The following is a 23,644-nucleotide window of genomic DNA, read 5'->3' on the forward strand; positions in this document are numbered from 1 at the left end:
ACTTATTATTATATTGTAATAATGAGGATTGTTGTTATAATAAATATTTAAATCTTTAAAATAGGTAAAACTGTTCGATCTGGTATACTAAATTTTTAAATTTAATTTTACTTCTTTATTACGTAGAAAATATAAAAAATATTGGACTTGCTCTTACCAACGTTGCACCGAAACTACGGGCCCAATTTATGGAATTACTACTGCGCCCTTTTTGGCATACTTTATCACCGACCAAATCACCTAAAAGCCTTCAACGTGCCAATAAGACTCCGCTAGAACTCAAAACTGAGACCCGCCGGTCAGAACCTACCAGTCCTCCCCATCAAACTATCAACCGAAACGCCTCCCCTGAAGAGCAATTAACACCCTCTAGGCCTCTACAATGACCCTTCTCAGCCCCATTTCCCCATTTCTGCGTCTTCATCTCCGGAGCCATGGCACTCGTGGTTTACTGGTACGACTTCGTCTGCTTCGGCATTGTAGGCGTCGCCATGGTTTGGGCTCTGTTGGGCATTTGGAAGAAGGAAGGAGCCTCGGAGAGATTCGAAGACAGTACTGTGTACGAGAGCCTTCTGGTGACCCGTCCCGATGCGGAGGTGTTCGTGAGTGCATTGCCCAAGGGACATGTTAGTACTTCGCAGCTCTGGACTAGTTGCTGGAAAGGGCTTCATCCTGGTTGGCTCCTCGCCTTTCGGTTCGTCTCGTTTCTGGTCATGGCTGGCTTTTTGGCTTGGGATGTTTTGGCCTGGGATGCTTCCATCTTCATTTACTACACCGAGTAAGATTGATTCTGTTTGTATGCCCACTATCTATCATGTTGTTGTTTCTGAGTTTGTGTTCCTAATTCTGTATTACTTTGCGGATTCCCCGATTTGGAAAGTAAATTGGTGAGCATCCATAGTAATCCTAGCTTAAGGATATGATAGGAATATAGCAGTTTTGATGAAAGGGTATGACCTATGATCAATTTTGTAAGGCAATTGTGTGAGAGGATGATACTTCAAGCTCACCCAACATTCTCTCAACTCATGTGCTTGAGGCACATGTCTTGCGGCTGTTTGATTAAGAAGTTAAGATACGTTCTGTCTGCATATAAACATGATAAAACCGATTACAAACTTACATCAAAATGCTCCGTAAAAGACAAGTAAAGTTGATAAATCGATCATAAACTGGTGATTAGTAAAATGGTGAACACTGAAGAACCTGCACACTGACAAAGTTCTTGACAATGGCTAGTATTAATCTTCATGTTCTTGACTTTTCTCATTTAACTTGAACCTTCAAACCTTTTTATTCTCGATACGTGTTTCTCCTTAGATTTTGATCCTTGAATCTAACTCACTTTCATTTGTTGATGATATTTGGCCTATGTGTTGGTGTTCTGTTAATAATCTCCTTTATTTATTTTTGATGTTGATCTGCAGGTGGACTTTCACATTGGTTATGCTGTATTTTGGGGTACGTCAGAGTATACAACATCATATCTCATTATTCACTTTTTACCTGTTAGCTCCCAGTACCACAAATATCTCTAGGTTCTTATAACCTATGATGTGCAGAGTTCTACCAAGAGATACAGTCGATTTGTATCAATAACAGTACTTAAACTTTGGTTTCGATTCTCAAACATATAATAGTTGCCTACTTATTTCAAATCAGTACCTGCTTTACTTATTGCTAATTTCTCTGTACAGTTGGGGACCATAGTGTCTGGTTACGGATGGTGGTTGTCCTCAAACAAACCCGTCTCTGCAAATGGGACAAGAGATTTGGAAGAGAATACTTATAGGCAAAATGGAAACAACAGAACCATCAAATTGCAAAGCCACTATGCTCAGGAGGAGATTCAACTCAGAGCAGGATTTTGGGGATATCTCATGCAAATTGCATTCCAGGTTGGCTAATCAAGAAGTCCATTTTTCACTCTGTAGCCTAGTCCAATAAATAATGTATTGCTATACACACATTACTGAATTATTATCACATCGGACGCTACTAGAAGTTTACAATTCCAGTGAAATTTTCATCAGTGCCTTGTGTTTGAGATATTAAGTATGGTGAAAAGCTGATTTGTCTTGGTAATAGACTTGTGCAGGAGCAGTGGTCCTCACGGACGTTGTCTTTTGGTGTGTCATCGTCCCATTTTTATCAACTTCTCACCTCGGCCTCAATGTGGTGCGACTCTATTTTTTGTAATATATCCAATTCTCATAGTACAATTCTTATCCTTCCCATGTATAATATGCTGCTGCTGCTATTGTATTCCATTTTTCCCATCGCACCTTAGATCATTGACAATCGTGTATATGTGTTTGGCAGTTGATGGGCTGCATGCATACTTTGAATGCGTTCTTTATTCTTCTGGACACCAGTCTTAACAGCCTTGTAAGTTTTCAATTCGGCAGCTTGGAAACTCATACACCTGGTTTTTGTGTATTATGTCTTTCTCTATATATTAATGGTGTCTTTTTATCTTGTCTTTCAGCCATTTCCTTGGTTTCGGCTCTCATATTTCGTTCTTTGGAGCTGCCTCTATGTCATCTTTCAATGGGTCATTCATGCCCTTGGTTTCCCATGGTAATGCATAATTCAAAAACCTTTTCTGTATCAAAGATTTAACTGATGTGGAGACAATGACTATGAACCTGTGTTTAAAGAGAAATAACATTATTTTGAGTTTGTTCCAGGTGGCCATATCCGTTCCTCGAGCTCGATACACCATGGGCTACATTGTGGTATGCTAGCTATCCTCTCTCATACACCACTTCAAATTACTTATTAGCATAAAATTCTGATGATGTCTTCTGTTCCCCAGGTATTTTTGTATGGCCTTGATTCACATCCCTTGTTATGGGATTTTTGCGCTGATTATAAAAGCCAAGTACACAATTTTCCCCAAATTGTTTCCTCATGCTTTCGTGAGGCCATACTAGTTTAGAGTGTTCTCGATCAGAGTACTGCATATTATTGGGAGTGGTTTTAATTTTGATTGTTTTCTTGTGTATATAAAGAAGGCAATGCTCCGATCCATGCCCCTTTGGATATTTGTGATTCATACTCTACGATCGACAATGTGTTTCAAATTGTTGGATCAATGTTGTAGCTTTTGTTTCACTATGAAGCTACACCCCATAGCATGGCTACTCTTGTTTAGATTATTTTTAAACTTAAGAGTTGTCTTTATCGATCATGACTTGTAATCTTCATTTTTTTCTTGTGCTTCTCATAAGAAACTTGGAATCTCACAAACCAGTGAGGTTCCAAATACATATGTCTATAAGAACTTTATCTATAGATTAACCACATTGTCTCTCTTTTCTATATTCTCATGGTTTGTGCCAAATGAATTGACACAAACAGTAGCAAATAGCCAAATACAGTCGTATGATTCTTCACCCTGTCTGATTCTTCCCTATATTCATTCTGATAGAAGAACTGCTGCCAAACAAAAATTACATAACTTTCATTCTCACTACTACTAATCAACTACGTCTCCAAAAAGAATCTCATAATTAAGAAAAACCTCCAATGAACTCTTTCAGTACCCGAGTTGATTTTTTCAATCATAAGTAAATGAGTACAATCAAAACTGTGAATAACTGAATGTCAGGTACAATGTTTGGACCACCATGGAACCATATCTGTGTGCCCTCAGATTCATAGGCGAGCCTATGTGCAACTGTATTGGCAGTTCTTTGAGTGTGAGACCTTAATCTCTTCAAACAGAGAGCGAATTTTTCTTGCATAGTATATAAAGGAATCAGAAATGGGTCAAACCATCCCAACTCTTGAAACAGAGAGCGAATACAAGAAACTAAAGATGTTGAATGGTCTCACTATAGTAGAGACTAGAGACCTCATATCTTTGTCATGGAAAAACCATGTTACATATGTTCCATTATTTTGTGGTCTTTACATGTATATTCATAAAATGGAAGATTACTTAATTAGGTGGAAGATGTTGTTGTAGGCCTGGAGAATGCCCTATCGGCTCTGCTTTTGTTCTTTGCAATGTAGGAAACCATTTGGTTGGAGAATCTGATTTTTTTTTTTTGGCAAGATAGATAATGTACTATGGATGCACAAGTAGAGTTTAGTATTTGGCTGTTACATACATGAAAGATGGCTACCTGTTTCTTGCGCTTGAATTATATATATAGTTACACTTTTTTCATTCTTCTGTTTATATTCTTGATCGATCTGTTGGAAACGTTATGCATAGACAGCATAGTCTAAATCGATCTCCATGGATTGGTTGTATGTATTTAATAGTTAGGGTTCAAAAATGGATACGTTGTTTTCAAAATAGTATTTGTACAGTCAATCACATCACAGAAGCCAAGAGCAAGATTACACGATATATACATGTGTCCACCAGAAAAACGTACCTTCTTTCTGGAAAAACAAACTGGAATCGTCTTGTTAACAAGGACGGCATTGAAGTTGACGTATGCTCCGACGTCCTTGCCCTTGATTCCAATAACAAAATTCCAGAGAGAGCTGCACCCCTACTAACTAGTAAGGTAAGATATAAATTGAGAGACTGAGAGAGAAACAAGAGGGCAATTACGTTCTAGTCTTTCTTGGCATTGCTCACACCGATCGATCGATCGCCTCTTCTTCCTTTACTGTTTCAAGAGAGAGAGCTGAGAATCAAATGGCCAGTGGAGTAGCGGAAGTGAGGAACAAGCAGGTGATATTCGGAGACTATGTCACCGGCTACGCCAAAGAATCCGACCTGAAATTGACCACTACGACAACCAAACTGAAGCTTCCAGAAGGTTCCACTGGCCTTCTCGTCAAGAACCTCTACTTGTCCTGCGATCCCTATATGCGAGGCCGTATGAGCAAGAACGGCACACTCAGTTATGTCGAAACCTTCAAGCCCGGCACGGTCAGTAATACTCTGAGAACTTGGAAAATATAAATTCGGATATCTGCATTTGTGTATCAACATACTTAATTAGAGAAAATTTGGTTCTGATTTGAACCTTGCAGCCTGTAGTTGGTCTTGGAGTGGCTAAAGTGCTGGAATCTGGGGATCCAAAGTTTAAGCCAGGCGACTTGGTTTCGGGTCAAACTGGTTGGGAAGAGTATAGTGTCATCACGACAGAGTTTCTGATTAAGATTCACCACATTGATCATGTGCCTCTCTCTTACCATATTGGAGTTCTCGGTACGCCTACTTCTCCAGCTTTCGATCTATTTTTGAATCATTTCACAAGCTGCTGGTTGTGTCACTTACATACCTATCTCCCAAATCTTTAGTCTCTATTATACTCATGAGTTACTGATATTCTATATATTAATTAGGATTATTTGTTAGAGAGGAAAGATCCTGATATAGGTGTATCCTTTAGCTTTTAAGAATTAGTGATTCCTTCTCCAAGTTAGTTAAGTACATAGTTTTCTAGCTTGAAAATGAATAGTTGTCTAACTTAGTTAATGAGTAGTTTCCAAGTTAGATAAGGATTTATAGAGTTAGACTCTATAAATAGAGGTGCCTAGCTTAGTTCTAGACACCAGAGTGAAACAGAGACAACATCTGTTTACACCAGAGGGAAACAGAGACAACATCTGTTTAGAAGAGAGCGAATCAGAGAGCTAGAGTGTTATTGTGAGAGAAGACATTAGACAATAATCATTGTACCCTTTTGCACAATAATAAGAGAGGAATATATTTTCTTCGACCTACGTTACCTATGTGTCTTAGTGCTATTAATAATTCCGCTATTAGTAGTAACACCTAGGTAATTCGTATCAAGTTGGTAATCAGAGCTAACCGTATCCGTGGGGAGTCTTGTGATGTATGGTCCTGACTCGTTCACTTTACAGAAAGCTAGGAAAATCTCTTGTGTCTTTGGAAAATACCACAAGATCAAGAGGAAAGAAGATGGGTGATGAAACACCAGAGAAAGAAAGACTTGCTGCATTGGAGAAGCAGATGGCTGCGTCAAACACTGCAATTGCAAAATTGACCGGTCTCGTCAAACAGTTGCTATTGAAGGAATCACCGGAGAAGCCGAAGGAAACGAATTCGGAGTCGGAAGAAGAACAAGCAAAGACGGGATCAGATGACGAGTTTGACACTGCCAGCAAAACCTCGCAACAAGAAGGAAGGAGTTCTTTTCGAAACTTGAAGATTGACTTCAAGATTGAAGTCCCGATGTATGACGGCAGCGTCAGTGTGGACAAGTTGGACGACTGGATTGAGCGGCTTGACACATATTTTACTTTTCCTCGTTTTAGATCGAAAGAGAAGATCACCTGTCAACACCTAGAAAGTTGTTCGAAATGTTGAGACGAAGATTCTGTCAAATTTTGGTCGTGATTGGAGGTGGCCGAAAGTTTCTGCAGTTTTTTTTTTCAAAACCCAGCAACTTTAGCCGACGATATTTAAACACTATATTCGTCGGCTATAGTATTTTTAATTTTTTTTATAAGGTTTAGCCGACGAATTATGGCATGTTTCGTCTGCTATAGTTATTTTTTTTAATTTTTTATAAGGTTTAGCCGACGAAATATAGTATATTTCGTCGGCTATAGTTATTTTTTTAAATTTTTTTTAAGGTTTAGCCGACGAAATATAGTAAATTTCGTCGGCTATAGTTATTTTTTTAAATTTTTTATAAGGTTTAGCTGACGAAATATAGTAAATGTCGTCGGCTATAGTTATTTTTTAATTATTTATTACACACTTTAGCCGACGAATATATTAATTGTTTCGTCGGCTAAAGTCTGGGAAAAAAACCGACGACATGTTTTTCGTCGGCTAAACTGTGGGACTATAGCCGACGAAATTTTTTTTTTTCGTCGGCTAAAGTCATCACAGACGAGCTTTTCCCGACGAAATCTTAGCCGACGATGGCTCTTAGCCGACGAATTAAGATAACAGGCCGACGAAAATTTTTCGTCGGCTAAAGTGCTTGTCCTGGTAGTGGTAGTGAGAAGGTAGTGTCGTGGAAGCGGTTCAAAGAATTGCTTAGAAAGAAGTTCTATCCAGTAGGGTTTCTGGAGGAACGATGGAACAAGTGGCATAACTTGCGCCAGAAAGTCAATCAGTCCGTACAAGAGTACACTACTGAATTCCAGAATCAAGCTATGGTTCTAGATATATCCTTGACGGAGTATTCGGTATTTACGAAGTACAAAGCAGGACTGCATGAGTACATCCAAAGGGAGTTGAGTTTGTTCACAGTACAATCCGTTGAAGAAGCTAGCGAAAAAGCCATCGCCGTTGAGAAGAAGCTCAAGAGGAACGAAACCAAGGGAGATGGAAAACAGACTGTGGGCAAGTCGAATGATCCCTATGCCAAAACGGAAGAGCATAAGAATGGTGTGTCTGATGGGAAAGCATGTTTGGTTTGCAGTTACTGCGAAGGAACATGCCATGTGGCAGATAAGTGTTGGGTAAAGTTCCCTCACCTTAAGCCAAGAGTATTACGGCACAAGGAGGAGAGGAAGAAGACCACATTAATCACAAACGAGGCAAAAGAAGTACCAGGAATGACAGAACCAAATGCGAAGCTCAACCTTATGGCAGGAACACAGTTAGGGAACGACGACGAGAACCGCAAGGAGCAGCTTTTTGTTGTAAAGCTGCAGGTGAAGACCAATTTAGTTGATGCCATTGTGAATCCGGGAAGTCAGAAGAACCTTATCTCGGAAGCTTTGGTTCAAAAGTTAGGTCTTCAAATGGTCAAACATCCGAGGCCATATCCATTAGGATGGATTCAGAAGGACACGGGACTAAGTATTACCAGTCAATGCAGATTCAAGTTTGCTCTTCATGAATCTTACATCAACGAAGTGACATGCGATGTGGTGCCATTGGATGTTTGTCAGGTGATTCTAGGAAATCCTTACTTATGGGATAGAGATGCTATCTACGAAATGAAGGCTCAGAAGTACACATTTACGAAAGACGGACAACGATTCGTTATTCGGGCGACGTCACTCCCACCAGAGGCAAGCTTGGTAGCAGCAACTCAGGCTAAAAGATTAGTCAATGCTTGTAGGAAATTTGTCTTGTTGACATGTCCACATGAAGGGCACTCAAGTCAAGATGTTGAGAAAGCAAAATTGCAGAAGCCACAAGCAAAGTACAAGGCCAGACATGATAAACATCGGGTACCTTGTAACTTTGGTATTAGCGGCTTAGTATGGTTAAGGCTGAGTAAAGAGTGCCTTAAAGAGGATCCATTGCTAGAAGATTGCATTTTGGAGCAGCAAGTGGCTACGACGCGTTGAGGGGAGCGTACAGTGTTCCGCATTGGGCGTGTAGGTCAGGTTCCAAGCAAAGCTAAATGGTTCAGCAAAGAAAAGGGAACTCTTGAGTTTCCTAATCTCCAGTTTTAACTTAAACGGGAGTTTAAGTTCCTAAAAGGGGGAGCCATGATACAGGTGTATCCTTTAACTTTTAAGAATTAGTGATTCCTTCTCCAAGTTAGTTAAGTACATAATTTTCTAGCTTGAAAAGGAATAGTTGTCTAACTTAGTTAATGAGTAGTTTCCAAGTTAGATAAGGATTTATAGAGTTAGACTTTATAAATAGAGGTGACTAGCTTAGTTCTAGACACCAGAGTGAAACAGAGACAACATCTGTTTATACCAGAGGGAAACAGAGATAACATCTGTTTAGAAGAGAGCGAATCACAGAGCTAGAGTGTTATTGTGAGAGAAGGCATTAGACAATAATCATTGTACCCTTTTGGACAATAATAAGAGAGGAATATATTTTCTTCGACCTACGTTACCTATGTGTCTTAGTGCTATTAATAATTCCGCTATTAGTAGTAACACCTAGGTAATTCGTATCAGATCCCACATCAGAAAATGGATAAATAAAATACAACTTATAAGTGGATGAATCACACTTAATTGTACTGATATCTTTTGTAATTAAAACTCAACACCTTAAAGATGGTTAAGTTTGGACAGTATCGGTGCAATAATGATCCACGGGTCACGCTTGTCCCTGTTACAGTTGGTATCAAAGCGGGTTCTTCTTCAATTACGTCTCCCAACGTAACGGGAGAAAATCTCCCAGCATAATGAGTCCAGATTTGGGTTCATCGAAACACTTAATTGTTTAACAGGGACAAACGTGGCCCGTGGATCACATTGTACCGATATTGTCCCAACTTAACCACCTTTTAAGGTGTTGAGTTTTAACCACAAAAGGTCTCGGTATAATTGGATATGCATGTGGAATTCATTCAGTCCAATTCCCACATTAGAAATCGGTTATGTGATTCGGTCCAATTTTCATTTCGGAAATTGGGGTATGCGGTCCAAGGTCCACTGTAGACACTTGGTATGGTATGGGCCAATCAGAATTTTTCCTATGGCAATTTGATAAACCCAAATCTGGGCTCATTATGCTAGGAGACTTTCTCCCATTATGATGGGAGACATAATTGAAGAGGGACCCGCTCTAATACCAACTAGAACAGGGATAAACGTGGTCTGTGGATCACATTATTGTACCGATATTGTCTAAACTTAACCACCTTTAAGGTGTTGGGTTTTAACCACAAAAGGCCTTGATACAATTGGATCTGATTCATCCACTTATAACTTATGTTTATTTGTCATTTTTCTGATGTGGGATCTTTCCTCTCCAACATTATTAACTTTAGAGTTAAGTTGGAGCATTTACTTTTTTTTTTTTTTTTTCTACTGATATATTGATGATTAGCTCATTCTTATTAATGAGCAGATAACGTATTCATATATATGTTATGTGTATAGGTATGCCTGGAATGACTGCTTATGCTGGTTTTTATGAGGTTTGCTGCCCTAAGAAAGGAGAGACGGTGTACATTTCAGCTGCATCTGGAGCAGTAGGTCAGCTTGTTGGCCAATTTGCAAAGTTGACAGGTTGCTATGTTGTTGGGAGTGCTGGAAGCAAGGAAAAGGTGCACAGTTAGAACATGACTGCTTTAGTTGGGGTTCCATAATTGTGATTCAATTGCATGATCGTTTATGTTAAATGTTAAACATGTCTATAGTAAATTAGCTAGTAATATCTTTTCTAAAATTGTCTATACATAGTGATGTATACCATATTGACTTGTATGGTGTCATTCCACATCTTAATACCCGGTATGCAATTGCCTTTATTACTTTCGATTCTGTGCTAATATGTGGATATACAATTTCTGGGAGCTAAGGTTGATTTGCTGAAGAATAAATTTGGATTTGATGAGGCATTCAACTATAAAGAAGAACCAGACATGGATGCAGCTTTAAGAAGGTGAGAACATATGTAATATATCTCATAGCAGTCAGAATCCAATATGCTTAACGCAGGCTTTGACTGAATTAGTCTAGGAACACTAAACTGGATAGTTTGTCCAATATGCATAAATAAGAGCCTGAATCCAGAAACAGAAGGAAAATAAAATTTAGTGTCAAGCTAGGGTCTGATGCTGAGCATTTGCCACATTTTGGGTATTTACATCTTGTTTAAATGTATTGTTTGATTACCTCTAGGTACTTTCCTGATGGGATTGACATCTACTTTGAAAATGTGGGAGGAAAGATGCTGGATGCAGTGCTACCAAACATGAGGCTGAAAGGGCGAATAGCAGTGTGTGGGATGATCTCACAGTATAACCAGCTGGAGCGACCTGAAGGCATCCATAATCTGATGTCTCTGATTGTTAAGCAGGTCCGCATGGAAGGATTCCGGGTCTTCAGTTACTATCATCTGTATGGAAAGTTTCTTGAAACTATGTTGCCTTACATAAAAGAAGGGAAGATTACATATGTGGAAGATGTACTTGAAGGCCTTGAGAACGCTCCGGCGGCTCTAATGGGGCTCTTTGCTGGCCGCAATGTGGGAAAGCAGGTGGTTCTAGTTTCCAGGGAGTGATTACTCATCCATCTCCATCCAGATACTTCTTAAGTTGTTTAAGCATCTGAAGTGTGCACCTAGACGTATATTAAGAACTTGTATGGGGAATGGTTCAGCTCGCTCTGGTTTATTGCATTTTGCGTTGACGAGAGCTGTGGCTATCAACTATTATATTTACGCTTATGAAGTATGAAGATATAAACGATATGCGATCTCTGATATGTGGAAATCATATGAATGCATTCACAGTTTGAAAGACATTTGTAGTTTTTTTTTTTTTTCGATACAAGACATTAGCAGTGTTTGAAATGACTCGATCCTTGTACATACGAAGTGACTCATGTAGGTAGACGTAGACCATAACATGATAAGACAGTTGAAAGCAGAGTTTAGTGCAAAGCATGGTCTCAAATTAGGCCGGCCTAAATTTTTCTTTGAGGAAAATATTATAATTCAACTCCTCAGTCAATTGGTGCGTTTTTGTGGTTAAAAGAGTGTTTTCACGTTTTGAGTATATGATTTAACTGAAATGAGGTAAGCAGTGAAGTGTGAAGAGAATAAGCAGAAAAACCAGCGTGCCTACCAAGACTTTCAACATTTGCCACCTCCCTTTCTTACTCAATAATTTTTTATTACTACTTCTTGTCCTGCATCACTCTGTCTTCCATTTCAACTACCTATCCTCACACTCTCGTCCCCACGTACTTGGAGGGTTCTGGTTCTCCCTCCATTTCTGTGCCTCCAAGATATTCCTTGGTCTCTTGTCTGAGCTCCTGCAGTTGCTTCAGCCTTCAGACATGTCTGCCCAAGGCCTTGGCTACTGGCTTCAGTGGCAAGTGGGACTTTGTGCTGTGATCATTGCAGGTCCTTCAATTCTAGCTCTCAAATATGTCAGGAATTCAAAGCAAGAACCTCTGAATTCTGTTGACTTGTGGAGTACATGTTGGAAATCAGTGGATCCTATTTGGCTTCTGTTCTACAGGGCCTTCGCTTTCCTTTGCATGGCCAAAATGCTCTACGATTTTTTGGCCTTATTCCCAGTTTTCACACTCGTTTTCTACACCCAGTAAGTTGATCCATACTTCTTCACTGCTTGTTGAGAACTTGAGATTGTCAGATTTTGTAATTTCAGACTTCACCAAGTAATTTATGTGGTCTTTTGGTACAATTTGGCTTGCAGGTGGACTTTTATACTGGTCACTCTTTATTTTGGGGTATGATAAGCTTAATTGAACCTTTTTCTGTCAGCAGTTTTACTGACTGAATTAGCTAAAACTACTGCTATTAATTCAAATTAGGAAGCTGTTAATCTTATGATATAGATTTCTGTTTGCAGCTGGGGACAATTATATCTGCTCATGGATGTTTTGTTGCAAGGAATGAATTGAAGGGGAAACCCAAGTCAAAAAGCCAACAAAAAGCAGGGTTCTTTGGAAATGTAATGCAGATTATGTATCTGGTTAGTCCCTTACTTTCTCATCATCTTAGTGCTAATTGAATTATTGGTTCCAAGTTTTTCGATCTGTGGTATAAATGATCAATAGCAAGAGATTAAGATTCAGATATACTTTGACGCTATTCTGGGCATGTTTTGTGGGCTGCATCTATCTTGGTTGAAGAGTTCTAAAACTTTTGATCACTTGATCACAATTACTTAGTGGTAACTGAAGACCTGAAGCTTTGAGGATGTTTTTGCAAACTAAACAGACAAGTGCAGGTGCTTCTATGCTAACAGATATAGTGTTCTGGTGTCTCATAGTTCCATTTCTAACTAGCATGGAATTTGAAATGACCCTGGTGAGTCTTTCCCAGTCTGATTTTTAAGCACACTGAGTTCTTAAAAGCCAGTATAAGTCCTCTTAACTTGCTGCGATATCTGTGGTTGGCAGTTGATAGGAGCTATGCATGCTGTAAATGCCGGTTTCCTTATTGTGGATACTGCTCTCAATAGACTTGTAAGTTGTAAATCCTATCTTGCTTGTAAAGTTGTACAACTTGTATCCTCATTACCAAATTGTTTACTGTGTGCAATATATGCTCGATCTTGCCTCATACTTTTAAGTCAATCTTGTTCTCAGCCATTTTCATCGTTAGGGTTTGCATATTTTGTGCTCTTTAGCTGCCTCTACATCACTTTCCAATGGACCATTCACGCCCTTGGTGTTGACTGGTAAGCATTCCTTTTTCTTTTTCTTTTTCTAGTACCTATTATGGAAAGATTAATGTCTTGGTTGTGTATGAAAATTTCCATTTGATTCGTCTGTTTGGAATGCGGCAATTTTGGTCCGCTGCTTTGCCATTAAGAGATACTAAGATTGTTAAACACAGAAAGATAGAAAGATCTTGATCTCTGAAGGAATTTGATGAATTGTAAAATTGCATAATTGGAAAATTCAATACACAGGACCAAAATTGCAGTCGTCCTGATCATTGTCATTGTCACTTAAGTCACCATGGTTTTTTTTTTTTCCAATTAGATCTGATGTTCGACTTCTTCAAAAACAGTTACAAGAGTTTCTTTTGGAAGTGTTTAATTGGATCTTTGAGTATGCATCCATTATACCTACATACATACCAGGGGAACTGCAGGATATAGCCTCAAAGTCTCAGTTTGAGTTGCATGAAGATAGTGCATTTCATCAAGAGCCGCACCAATTATATTGACCACAAATTCATCAATGTTGGCTTCATGATTCAGACCAACAATATCCCTCACTTCTTGTGCAACTTTTTCCTGTATTTGTTCTTGCTGAGCACGTAGAAGAACCATGAGAGTGCATATGCACTTGTATCTTTGCCAGCAATCATAAAATTCAGAACTATATCACTTAGATATTAGGGTATTTGTCAGTCATTTTCTCCGGATCCTTCGCACTTTGCACAAGGAACATTAATAGTATATCCTCCATATCATTACTCATTACCAGCTTTCTCCCCAGCCAGCAATTTCCTCCTTCTCCTGAATAGATTGTGACTTAATTCACCATGGCTGGCATACCACTGGTTTGTAAATAAAATCTTAGCTAGTGAAATTAGTCTAACATGTATATATTCTCTCCCTCTCTCTGTGTCTCTCTCAGGTGGCCATATCCTTTCCTCGAGCTAAATACACCTTGGGCGCCTGTATGGTATGTTGTGCACCAACTCTGATACGTTTCTGCCCATTTTAATCATCTTCAGTTACCAATAAACAAAGAAAGAATCAAGATTTTAACTCTGAACTTTATTCTGCGTATTCATTCCTGCAGTTATTTCGGGTTGGCATTGGTTCATATTCCATGTTATTGGATATATACATTGGTCGTGAAGGCAAAATGTTCAATTTTTACCAGATTGTTTCCCCGTGCATTTGTAAGGTTGCATTCATGAGCTCAGATTTGACATACTAAGTGGCTGCAGACAAAATTCTAGAGTTCTAGTGACAGTCAGAGCTCAATTTTCATGCTCAGTTTTTGTATGTACAATAATTATCGAACTCTCCCCCTGATTTTTCATGCTTATACATACATATATATATATATATATATATATCCCATAACCCCCCATCACAATATACAGGGGAAAGAAGGGAAAGAGCTAGCTCCATATCACAATTAAAATCATTTAAGAATTTAGGCTCAATGTTCCATGTGTGTTGAGCATTCTAACTGGTGTGAGAGGCTTGATTTGTATTTAGTTTACTAGGTGATGTGCCCGCGTGTTGCAGCGGAGAACTGTTAGTCTTCGTGTTATAATGTCGTGTTAGTGAAATGCTGCGAGTATTAAATGACATAAATGCAAGTAGGGTCATATTGAGTTGTTGGTAGGAAAGTTTGGTTTCCGAAATATGCAGGAACTTGTGAGACTCACAATCTCAAGTTCAATGTAACTCGCTCGAAAGATTGGGACGGTTGTTTGTCTGCTTGTCAAAGTGAGGGTTACGAGAGGAGTTACCCCAAATGAGGCAGCCTTCACACGTCCTCCACCGACACAGCCGGACCCTGGAACCCAACCATCAACCCCTAACAACCTCTAATCGCCACGGTTCCTCCATCTCAGAGAAATAGAGAGTCCAGAGCCCACGTCCCAGATCCTTATTGGCGCTCGAAAACCGCCACCAGAGGATCGGCTTTGATCTCCCATACCATCCCGGCCAATCCCCTCGCTACCACCATAGTGAGAACGACAGAGCGAGAAGAACCGAAAAACCAAACCCACAGGTTGAACTGAGGGAGAGACTCTCAACATAAAAGAAGGTGACTTGCAGGCTAGACAAAGGGAGAGACTCTCAACAGCAGCCAAAATTCGTGATGAACCAAACCCTAGATCTAGGGTCGGTCACCACGGGTACAGAGAGAGAAGAGCTCTCATCTTTTTTACTCTGAGCACCCACTATATGTGAAATTTCTTATGGTTAACGTAAGCTGTTAAGACCTTAAAATTGCTTAATGTAATCTATTCTTTGAATTTTTCATGGGCATGGGAAATTGTAATTCCTATCAGTTTTTCTTTCATGAGCATCTCCAGCAGCATTGATAAATTGAAAAAAATTAGAGATTTATCAATTTTTAAATGAATCTTTGGTCCAGCAGTATACTTAAGAAGTTGATAAATTTAGAAATTGATAGAGAAAATTGATAAATTTATCAATCTTGGGGAGACAATTAACTAAAACTTAGCTAATGTATACAATTTAACAATACTGCTGGAGCAAAAGTTTAAAAATTGCTATTTTAAATCTAAATGTTGACAAATTTAGTAATAAATTTAACTCTGTTGCTGGAGATGCTCTTGGAAAGATAACAAAATCTTATCAGTTTTAAAAGTCATGTGGATAAAAATGAGATATAATAATTTGAGTAAGGATAATTTAGTAAACAAAAACGGTTGTAATAATAAATGTAGAAAATTAAAAGGGAAAACAATTTCTTGGGGTGGGTTGGGTGAAATCACTTCCCTACTTATGGGGACCATTTTCCTTTCTAACTTATTTTCGTTGGCATCTAGACAATGGAAAGGAACCACTTTCCTTTCCCAATGTATTGATTACGTCAACCGAACGTGGCAATGGATATTGGTTTAAATATTATCTACATCCTTCTGATATTTGCTTACTGTTTTAATCTCTATCGCTAGATGGTCATGACCTTTTTTGTGTGAAAATATATATATATATATATATATATATATATATATATATATATTAGACTAAAGTGTGTGTTTGTAATGTAGGGCCATATTGAGTTAGTAGGAAAGTTTGGTTTCCGACACACGCAAGAAGTTGTGAGACTCACAGCCTCAAGTTCAACGTAACTCGCTCAAAAGATTGGGACGATTGTTTGTCTGCTTGCCGAAGTGAGGGTTACGAGAGTGGTGATCGCCATGGTCGTAGCAACAGAAGCTTCTATATCAAACAGGGGAACAAGAGGAGTTACCAACCATGGAACTATTGGTGGAGCCACTTAAGGACTAGAGGTATCTTTTTAATTGAAGAATATGTATATTCTTTTATCTTCGTCTCAAATTGACTAGATTTGATTATGAAAAACCCTAGCTCTAACAACGAAATCCCTTGACAACAAACAAGTCTCTTAGGTATTTGAGTACCTTTAGGTGTATAACCATGTTTTAATTAGGTACATGTCTCCTAAGTATATACTCATGTGCTCATAAGGTTATCTTTAACCCTTGTGCTAATACCTATAATAGGTTTAGCTTTTTCAATTTTGCATCTCCAACCCAAATACAACTTGAGGCAAAATAGATTTAAACCTAAGAATGTTCCTTTTTGACTCAATTGTATATTTAGAAGGAATCATAAATTTCACACTCACCAATTGAGTGGTCCCCGCATGGTTTGGTTTAGGTTTTAACAATTTGGGTGAGATGCAATCTCCAACAAGGGTCACAAAACCCATACCCAAAATATTTCTTCTCCAACCATTAAAACTCAAACCCATAAATGGGTTCCTACTAACCAAGTGACCCATTTTGGGTCAACTCCTTGGAAGGAAACTCATTTCATTGGTGCGGGACCCATGAGAAGAGAGAGACATGTGAAGAAGGGAGAAGGCTAGGACATGGACACGCAAAGTGAGGAAGTGTATTATACGTGCACTAAAAAATGAAAAAAAACTAGATAATTGTGGCTCACGCGCTCTACATGTAGTTGATGGGATGAGCAAGTGGGTCCTCTCACTATGTGTTATATTTATTGGCTTCCAACAGTAAATAATTAAATAAAATGATTTAAATTTGAGAATGAGTATGAGTATGGGTTTTCACATAATGGTTGGAGATGAAATATGAGTTTGAATAGTAATGGGTTTAGGTGAGTCAAAAAATGAGTTTGAGTATGAGTTTTAGGTAGGGTTGTTGGAGATGCCCTCATATGAAAAAATTGGCTTGGGTGAGACAAATTTTAAATTTGGGTATAGGTTATAAGACAATGGCTTGAGATGCCTTTAGGTATTTAAGTACTATAGGGCGTAAGACCATGTTCTAGCTAGGTTCATATCTCCTAAGTGCTCATTAGGTATTTGAGTACCTTTAGGTGCAAAATCATGTTCTAGTTATGTAAATGTTTTCTAACTATATACCCATGTGCTCATTAGGTATTTTAGTATCTTTAGGTGCAAAATCATGTTCTAGTTAGGTACATATTTCCTAACTATATACACATGTGCTCATTAGGTATTTTAGAACCTTTTGGCTAGAACGCTAGATCAACTAACTTCAATTCACAACTCTATATATAACTATATAAGGGTTGGTAAGCTACATTGTAATCTTACTGTGTTCTAAACACATTCATACGTTCACCTCCACATATCAAACGAGATAACAAGAAGTTAGAAGAGAAGATATGAACGACTACATGTGAGAATTTACGATTTTCTTCATCGCCGTCATGCATTCCCTTGTTTGGATCACGGAAAGAAAGAGAAATGTAATCTGTTCTTTGAATTTTTCATGGGCATGGGAAATTGTAATTCCTATCAGTTTTCATTTCTGGTGCTTGGCACTTGTAAGGAAAGATAACAAAATCGTATCAGTTTTGAAAGTCAAGTGGTGAAGATGAGATTTAATAATTTGATTACGGATAATTTAGTAAACAAAAACGGTTGTAATAAATGTAGAAATTTAAAAGGGAAAATGGTTTCATGGGGTGGGTTGGGTGGAACCACTTCCCTACCTATTTTTCCTTCCTTTGAGGACCATTTTTCTTTCTAGCTTATTTCCGTTTGCATTCCTTTCCATATTGATTACATCAACCTAACGTTGCAGTGATTACATCAACCTAACGTTGCAGTGGATACTGGTTTCAATATATATTATCTACATCCTTCTTATATTTGCTTACTGTTTTAATCTCTATTGCTAGATGGGCATGACCTTTTTTATGTGAATATATAATGTTAAAGTGTGTGTTTGTAATGTAGGGCCATATTGAGTTGTTGGTAGGAAAGTTTGGTTTTCGATACACGCAAGAATTTGTGAGACTCACAGCCTCAAGTTCAACGTAACTCGCTCGAAAGATTGGGACGGTCGTTTGGCTGCTTGCCAAAGTAAGGGTTACGAGAGCGGCGACTGCCGCGGTCATTGCAGTAGAAGCTTCTATATCAAACAGGGGAACAAGAGGAGTTACCAACCATGGAACTATTGGCGGAGCCACTTAAGGACGAGAGGTATCCTTTTAATTGAAGAAGATGTATATTATTTTATCTTCGTCTCAAATTGACTAGATTTGATTATGAAAAACTCTAACTCTTAACAACGAAATCCCTTGACAACAAACAAGTCTCTTAGGTATTTGAGTACCTTTAGGTGTATAACCATGTTTTAGTTAGGTACATGCATGCCTCCTAAGTATATACTCATGTGCTCATAAGGTTCTCTTTAACCCTTGTCCTAAAACCTATAATAGGTTTAGCTTTTTCAATTTTACATCTCCAACCCAAATATGTACAACTTGAGCCAAAATAGATTTAAACCTATAAAATGTCTTTTTTGACTCGATTGTATATTTAGAAGGAATCATAAATTTCACACTCACCAATTGAGTGGTCCCCGCATGGTTGGGTTTAGGTTTTGACAATTTGGGTTGGAGATGCAAAACTCATATGAAAAAATTGGTTTGGGTGAGTCAAATTTTAAATTTGGGTATAGGTTATAGGACAATGGCTTGAGATGCCTTTAGGTATTTGAGTACCATTAGGCGTAAAACCATGTTCATGTCTCCTAAGTGCTCATTAGGTATTTGAGTACCTTTAGGTGCAAAATCATGTTCTAGTTAGGTACATGTTTCCTAACTATATACCCACGTGCTCATTAGGTATTTTAGAATCTTTTGGCAAGATCGCTAGATCAACTAACTTCAGTTCACAACTCTATATATAACTATATACGGGTTGCTAAGCTACATGTAATCTTATTGTGTTCTAAACACATTCAGACGTTCACCCCCACATATCTAACTAGATCACAAGAAGTTAGAAGAAAAGATATGAACGACTACATGTGAGAATGTCACACCCAATTTTCGAAGGATAATTTTCAAAAATCTGGGCATGATATATCTCAAAAAATCACTCCCAAAACCTGCTCAACAACTCCCAAACTAAACTCAAATGCTGGAAAAGTAAATGTCAACAAAACTCAACAGCTGAGTTAAACATTACATCTCCTTATTTACAACAACTTGGAAAGTCTAGTAAAAATGAAGACGCTCACATGAGCTTAAGAACAACTGCCAAAATATACAAATAAAATGTATATCGTCTAAAACCCAGCCACTATGCTTCTACCTCAACCTTGTTGATCATCACCTGCAGGTCTAACCCCTACACCATGAATTGGTGCACCGGGTTGTAAACAACAAACCCGGTAAGCTAACAAACCATATGAGTAACTCCCAAAAATAACTCAACCCAACATCACATAAGATAAAACCGGTAATTCCTGTTGTAGAACTTCGTTCAGGATTTGCCTCAAACAAGAAAATTCAAAATAGAGTAAATAAGAAAACACAACAATTCCCAAAACAATCAAAATCATAAGTGAATCCTACAAAAATGATAGTTCAGGAATTCCACTAAAAATCACACAAATAAGATTGAAGAATCTTCTGCATTAAGCATAGTTCAGGAGATACTCAAAAAAAAGAATTTAATTAACAACAATTAAGAACAATGTTAAAACCACATAACCAATACTTTTACAAATATACATGTACCTATGAGTCCCAGATACCAATAAGGTATCTCTCATAACCTACAACAAACACATGTACCCATGAGTCCCATATATTAATAAATACCTCTCATGACCTATAATAACAATTTATGTACCCATGGGTCCCAGATACCTTCAGGTACCTCCCATGACCTACACCGACAGACAGACTAGAGCTCTATTCCTAACCGTAACCAATCACCCGGCCAAAGGCTTGGAACCCAGTTTGACTGTCCAATATCAAATCACAAAATAATAATAGCATCATAACCGTAATCAATCATCCGATTAAAGGCTTGGAACCCGGTTTGACTATTTGAACAACAAATCACAATAGAGTAGAATCATCATAACCGTAACCAATCACCCGATTAAAAGCTTGGAACCCGGTTTGACTATCTAAACCACAAATCACAATATAATAAAATCATCATCAATCAACACAAGGAGCACATCATAAAAATTATATCCTTCCACATAAATATATTTCTACGAACAAACATAGATATCCCCACAAGAATAATCTGTCAATAGCCAAAAACATTATGATCACATGAACCTTAAAAATAATCATATAATAAGAAAACTTGTTTTAACTTACCTAATCATAAACGAATATTTAACCGTTGAAACACACTGCATAACAATCTTAACCCAACTCCTGCTAAACCCCAACCGAATAAGAACTGCCTCCAAAAAAGACCACTTCATCTGATCATATGCCTTACTCATATCCAATTTAAGAGACATAACTCCTTCCGAAGGATCAAAATTAATAAAATGAGACACCTTAGTAGCAATCAAAGAATTATCTGTAATTTGTCTACCAGGAATAAAGGCGCTCTGGAATGGATAAATAATAGCTATCAGGTGCTTCTTCAATCTATTAGCTATAACCTTGGAACATATCTTATAAAGAACATTGCACAAAGCTATCGGACGAAGATCAGAAACCTGGGTAGGATTAGCAACCTTCGGAATCAAGCAAACATGCATATAATTAACAGCTTTCAACAACAGTCTAGTATTTAGGAAATTTTTAACTGCAACACAAACATCATTACCGATTGTATCCCAGTACTTCTGAAAAAAAACTCAGGCGGCATTCCATTTGGCCCTGGTGACTTTGTGGGATACATTTGAAATAAAGCTGCATGAATTTCTTCATCCGAATATTCCGCACATAGTTCCAAATTCATATATACTGTAACATAGGGTTGTAGTAAATCTACTACTGAATGCATATGGTTCTCATCCAACGTTGCAGTTGCATACATAGAATGGAAATAGTCAAGGATAACCTTCTCCATACCTTCTGTTGCCGATTGCCAAACACCTCCATTATCAAACAGACTTTGGAGACGATTCTTGGCTCTTCGATTAGAAGCTTTCCGGTGAAAGAATTTTTTATTTTTATCACCATCAGATAACCATTGGACCTTGGCCCTCTGTTTCCAATAAACGTGTTCTTCCTCCAACAATACTTCCAGTTTGCTTAATAATTCTGCATACTCTGATTGATGGACATCAAAGAGAGGAAGATGGAACAGCTCCTCAAGTCTATATCGAATCAACTTGATCTCCCTTTTCCTATTCCCAAATGTTGAACGTTGCCATACATTCAAAGCCATTCGGGTTTTAGAAATTTTTTGAACCATCTGGTACATAGGCACACCACTTTGAGCAGCAGATGCCCACTCCTCAATCACAGTCTTGCACGCTCCTAAGTTTGTCCATGACGACTCAAATCAGAAACAATACTTAAAAGGTACCCTTCCCGGCTGAACATCCACAAAAACACCAACCAACAGAGGGATGTGATCTCCATGAATTGGTGGCAAGTGCAAAACCCTAGCAGCGGGAAAGTATCGAACCAAGAAGGGTTAGCCACATCTCTATCTAAACGACACCGCACACCTCCACCCTGCCAAGTAAATGGAACGCCAATGAACCCTGCATCAATCAACTTGGCATCATACAAAGCCTCACTGAAGTTAAGCATTTGTTTACCACAACGAGGAGCCCCTCCCTCCTTCTCCGTATTGGAAATGACCTCATTAAAATCGCCTACCACAATCCATGGCAGCGATGACACCTCTGCTAGCCGCCAGAGCCTCTCTCACGATGTAATACCCCGTACCTAAAAGGTTACTGTTTGGGGTTATGAACTTCCGTGGATTTTCTTTATTCGCGCTTGGGGATTTAAATAGTGACTACGCGAGTTTGTTTTCGAGTTTTTCTAAAAACGGTAAATAGTGGATTTAAAACTTCGAAGTCGTGGCACACGTTTATACGAGCTCACCGGTATGCCCGGATTATTATTTTCCGGAGCGACGAGCTATGTTCTGTGAATTTATGAAGTTTACAGTAAATTTTCAATTATTGTTTCTTGTAACCGTTTTACCGTAAATGACCCAGAAAGTTGAATTTTCGTTAAGTCGATAATTTGGGAAATCTTCCTTCATGGAAGTCGTAGAGGACATTAATACGAGCTCGTGGACACGTGGCACGTTTAAATCGGAGTTCGTATAAAGAAGTTATGGTCTAAAAACGAAAGTTACTATGTTGGTTGGGGGTAAATTTTTGATAGGCTTTATTTTGGGTGTGGGTATTAAAGTTGGACCGGGTGTGTGGAGCAGCCCAACACACACCCCACTCTCTTTCCTTCCTCTCTCCTCCCTCCCGAGTTTCCCCGGACCGCCGAGTTTCCCCGGACCGGCCAGCTCAACCACCATCACCTGCCGCCGTCCGGCCACCAGAGATCGCCGGACTAATCCCGTTCGGACCCTTGTCGCCCCCTTTTTCTTCTTGGGCCGGTGACAGGGTCGGTGACGCCGCCGGACGTGAGTAATCCCGCCGAAACGCCGGATGGTCCACTCGCCGGAAATTGCTCCTCCGGCCATCAAAGTTCGTGATTCTTGGCTCATCTTGTAGCTCTCTTCAAGGTGAGTAATCCCTCAAAAGGAATTGGTCTAATTCGATCTTGTTAGGGTGAAATGTATAATTGAAGCTCTAGGGTTCTTTATTGTGTTTTAATTTGATCGACCTGTTTAGGCTTAGAATTGGTCTTCGACTTCTTCTAGGAAGTTGTTATGTGGGTTGAGAGAAAGGTTCTGTCAAATTTTGGTGATAATTGGAGGTGGTCGGAGTTTGGCCACCGGCCGGCTGTCGTCGTCGGCGGCGGTGCTGCCACTTTTTGGGCAGTTTTTCATGCTTATTAAATTGCTAAAAATGAGAGAAGCCCATTGGTGGAAAGTTAGCAATTTTTGGAATAAGGTTGGTTAGATTTCGGATTTTCTGAAGATTAACGATATTAACGGTTAAATTAATAACCGGGTATCGGAATATTACTATTAGACAGTTGTTGGATTGTGCTTATGCATTGAAGTGGATATTGGAGTGTTATGTATGGATTTGAGATTTGGTTTTAGTTAAAATGGGTGTCCATAGTAAATCTAAGTTAGAATGTTTAGTAAATTTGGGTTCAAGGTGAAAGAATACATGTTTGATGATTTGCATAAGTTGAGTTTTATATTATTCTAATGGAATTTTGATGGGGTATATATA

General features: G+C 38.6%; 3 protein-coding genes across 3 annotated transcripts; all 3 read left to right on the plus strand.

The window, feature by feature from the left end:
* Window positions 1-431: 431 nt before the first annotated feature.
* On the plus strand, window positions 432-3,316 carry LOC101294794. Its single transcript, XM_004288307.1, has 8 exons — window positions 432-778; window positions 1,428-1,461; window positions 1,698-1,898; window positions 2,089-2,178; window positions 2,323-2,388; window positions 2,489-2,580; window positions 2,691-2,738; window positions 2,819-3,316. Exons 1-8 carry the CDS (start codon window positions 435-437, stop codon window positions 2,934-2,936), a joined length of 993 nt encoding a protein of 330 aa, XP_004288355.1. The 5' UTR covers window positions 432-434; the 3' UTR covers window positions 2,937-3,316.
* Window positions 3,317-4,660: 1,344 nt separating this feature from the next.
* Window positions 4,661-10,882, plus strand: LOC101294504 (NADP-dependent alkenal double bond reductase P2-like). Its single transcript, XM_004288306.1, has 5 exons — window positions 4,661-4,897; window positions 5,002-5,179; window positions 9,757-9,923; window positions 10,179-10,261; window positions 10,501-10,882. Exons 1-5 carry the CDS (start codon window positions 4,661-4,663, stop codon window positions 10,880-10,882), a joined length of 1,047 nt encoding a protein of 348 aa, XP_004288354.1.
* A 661-nt stretch (window positions 10,883-11,543) lies between these two features.
* LOC101295079 lies at window positions 11,544-14,357 on the plus strand. The gene is made up of 8 exons (XM_004288308.1): window positions 11,544-11,930; window positions 12,045-12,078; window positions 12,201-12,323; window positions 12,572-12,661; window positions 12,754-12,819; window positions 12,943-13,034; window positions 13,945-13,992; window positions 14,113-14,357. Exons 1-8 carry the CDS (start codon window positions 11,662-11,664, stop codon window positions 14,231-14,233), a joined length of 843 nt encoding a protein of 280 aa, XP_004288356.1. The 5' UTR covers window positions 11,544-11,661; the 3' UTR covers window positions 14,234-14,357.
* The last annotated feature ends 9,287 nt before the right edge of the window (window positions 14,358-23,644 follow it).

Source organism: Fragaria vesca, linkage group LG1 (assembly GCF_000184155.1).
Source record: "Fragaria vesca subsp. vesca linkage group LG1, FraVesHawaii_1.0, whole genome shotgun sequence".
In the NCBI taxonomy this organism is placed as follows: Eukaryota; Viridiplantae; Streptophyta; class Magnoliopsida; order Rosales; family Rosaceae; genus Fragaria; species Fragaria vesca.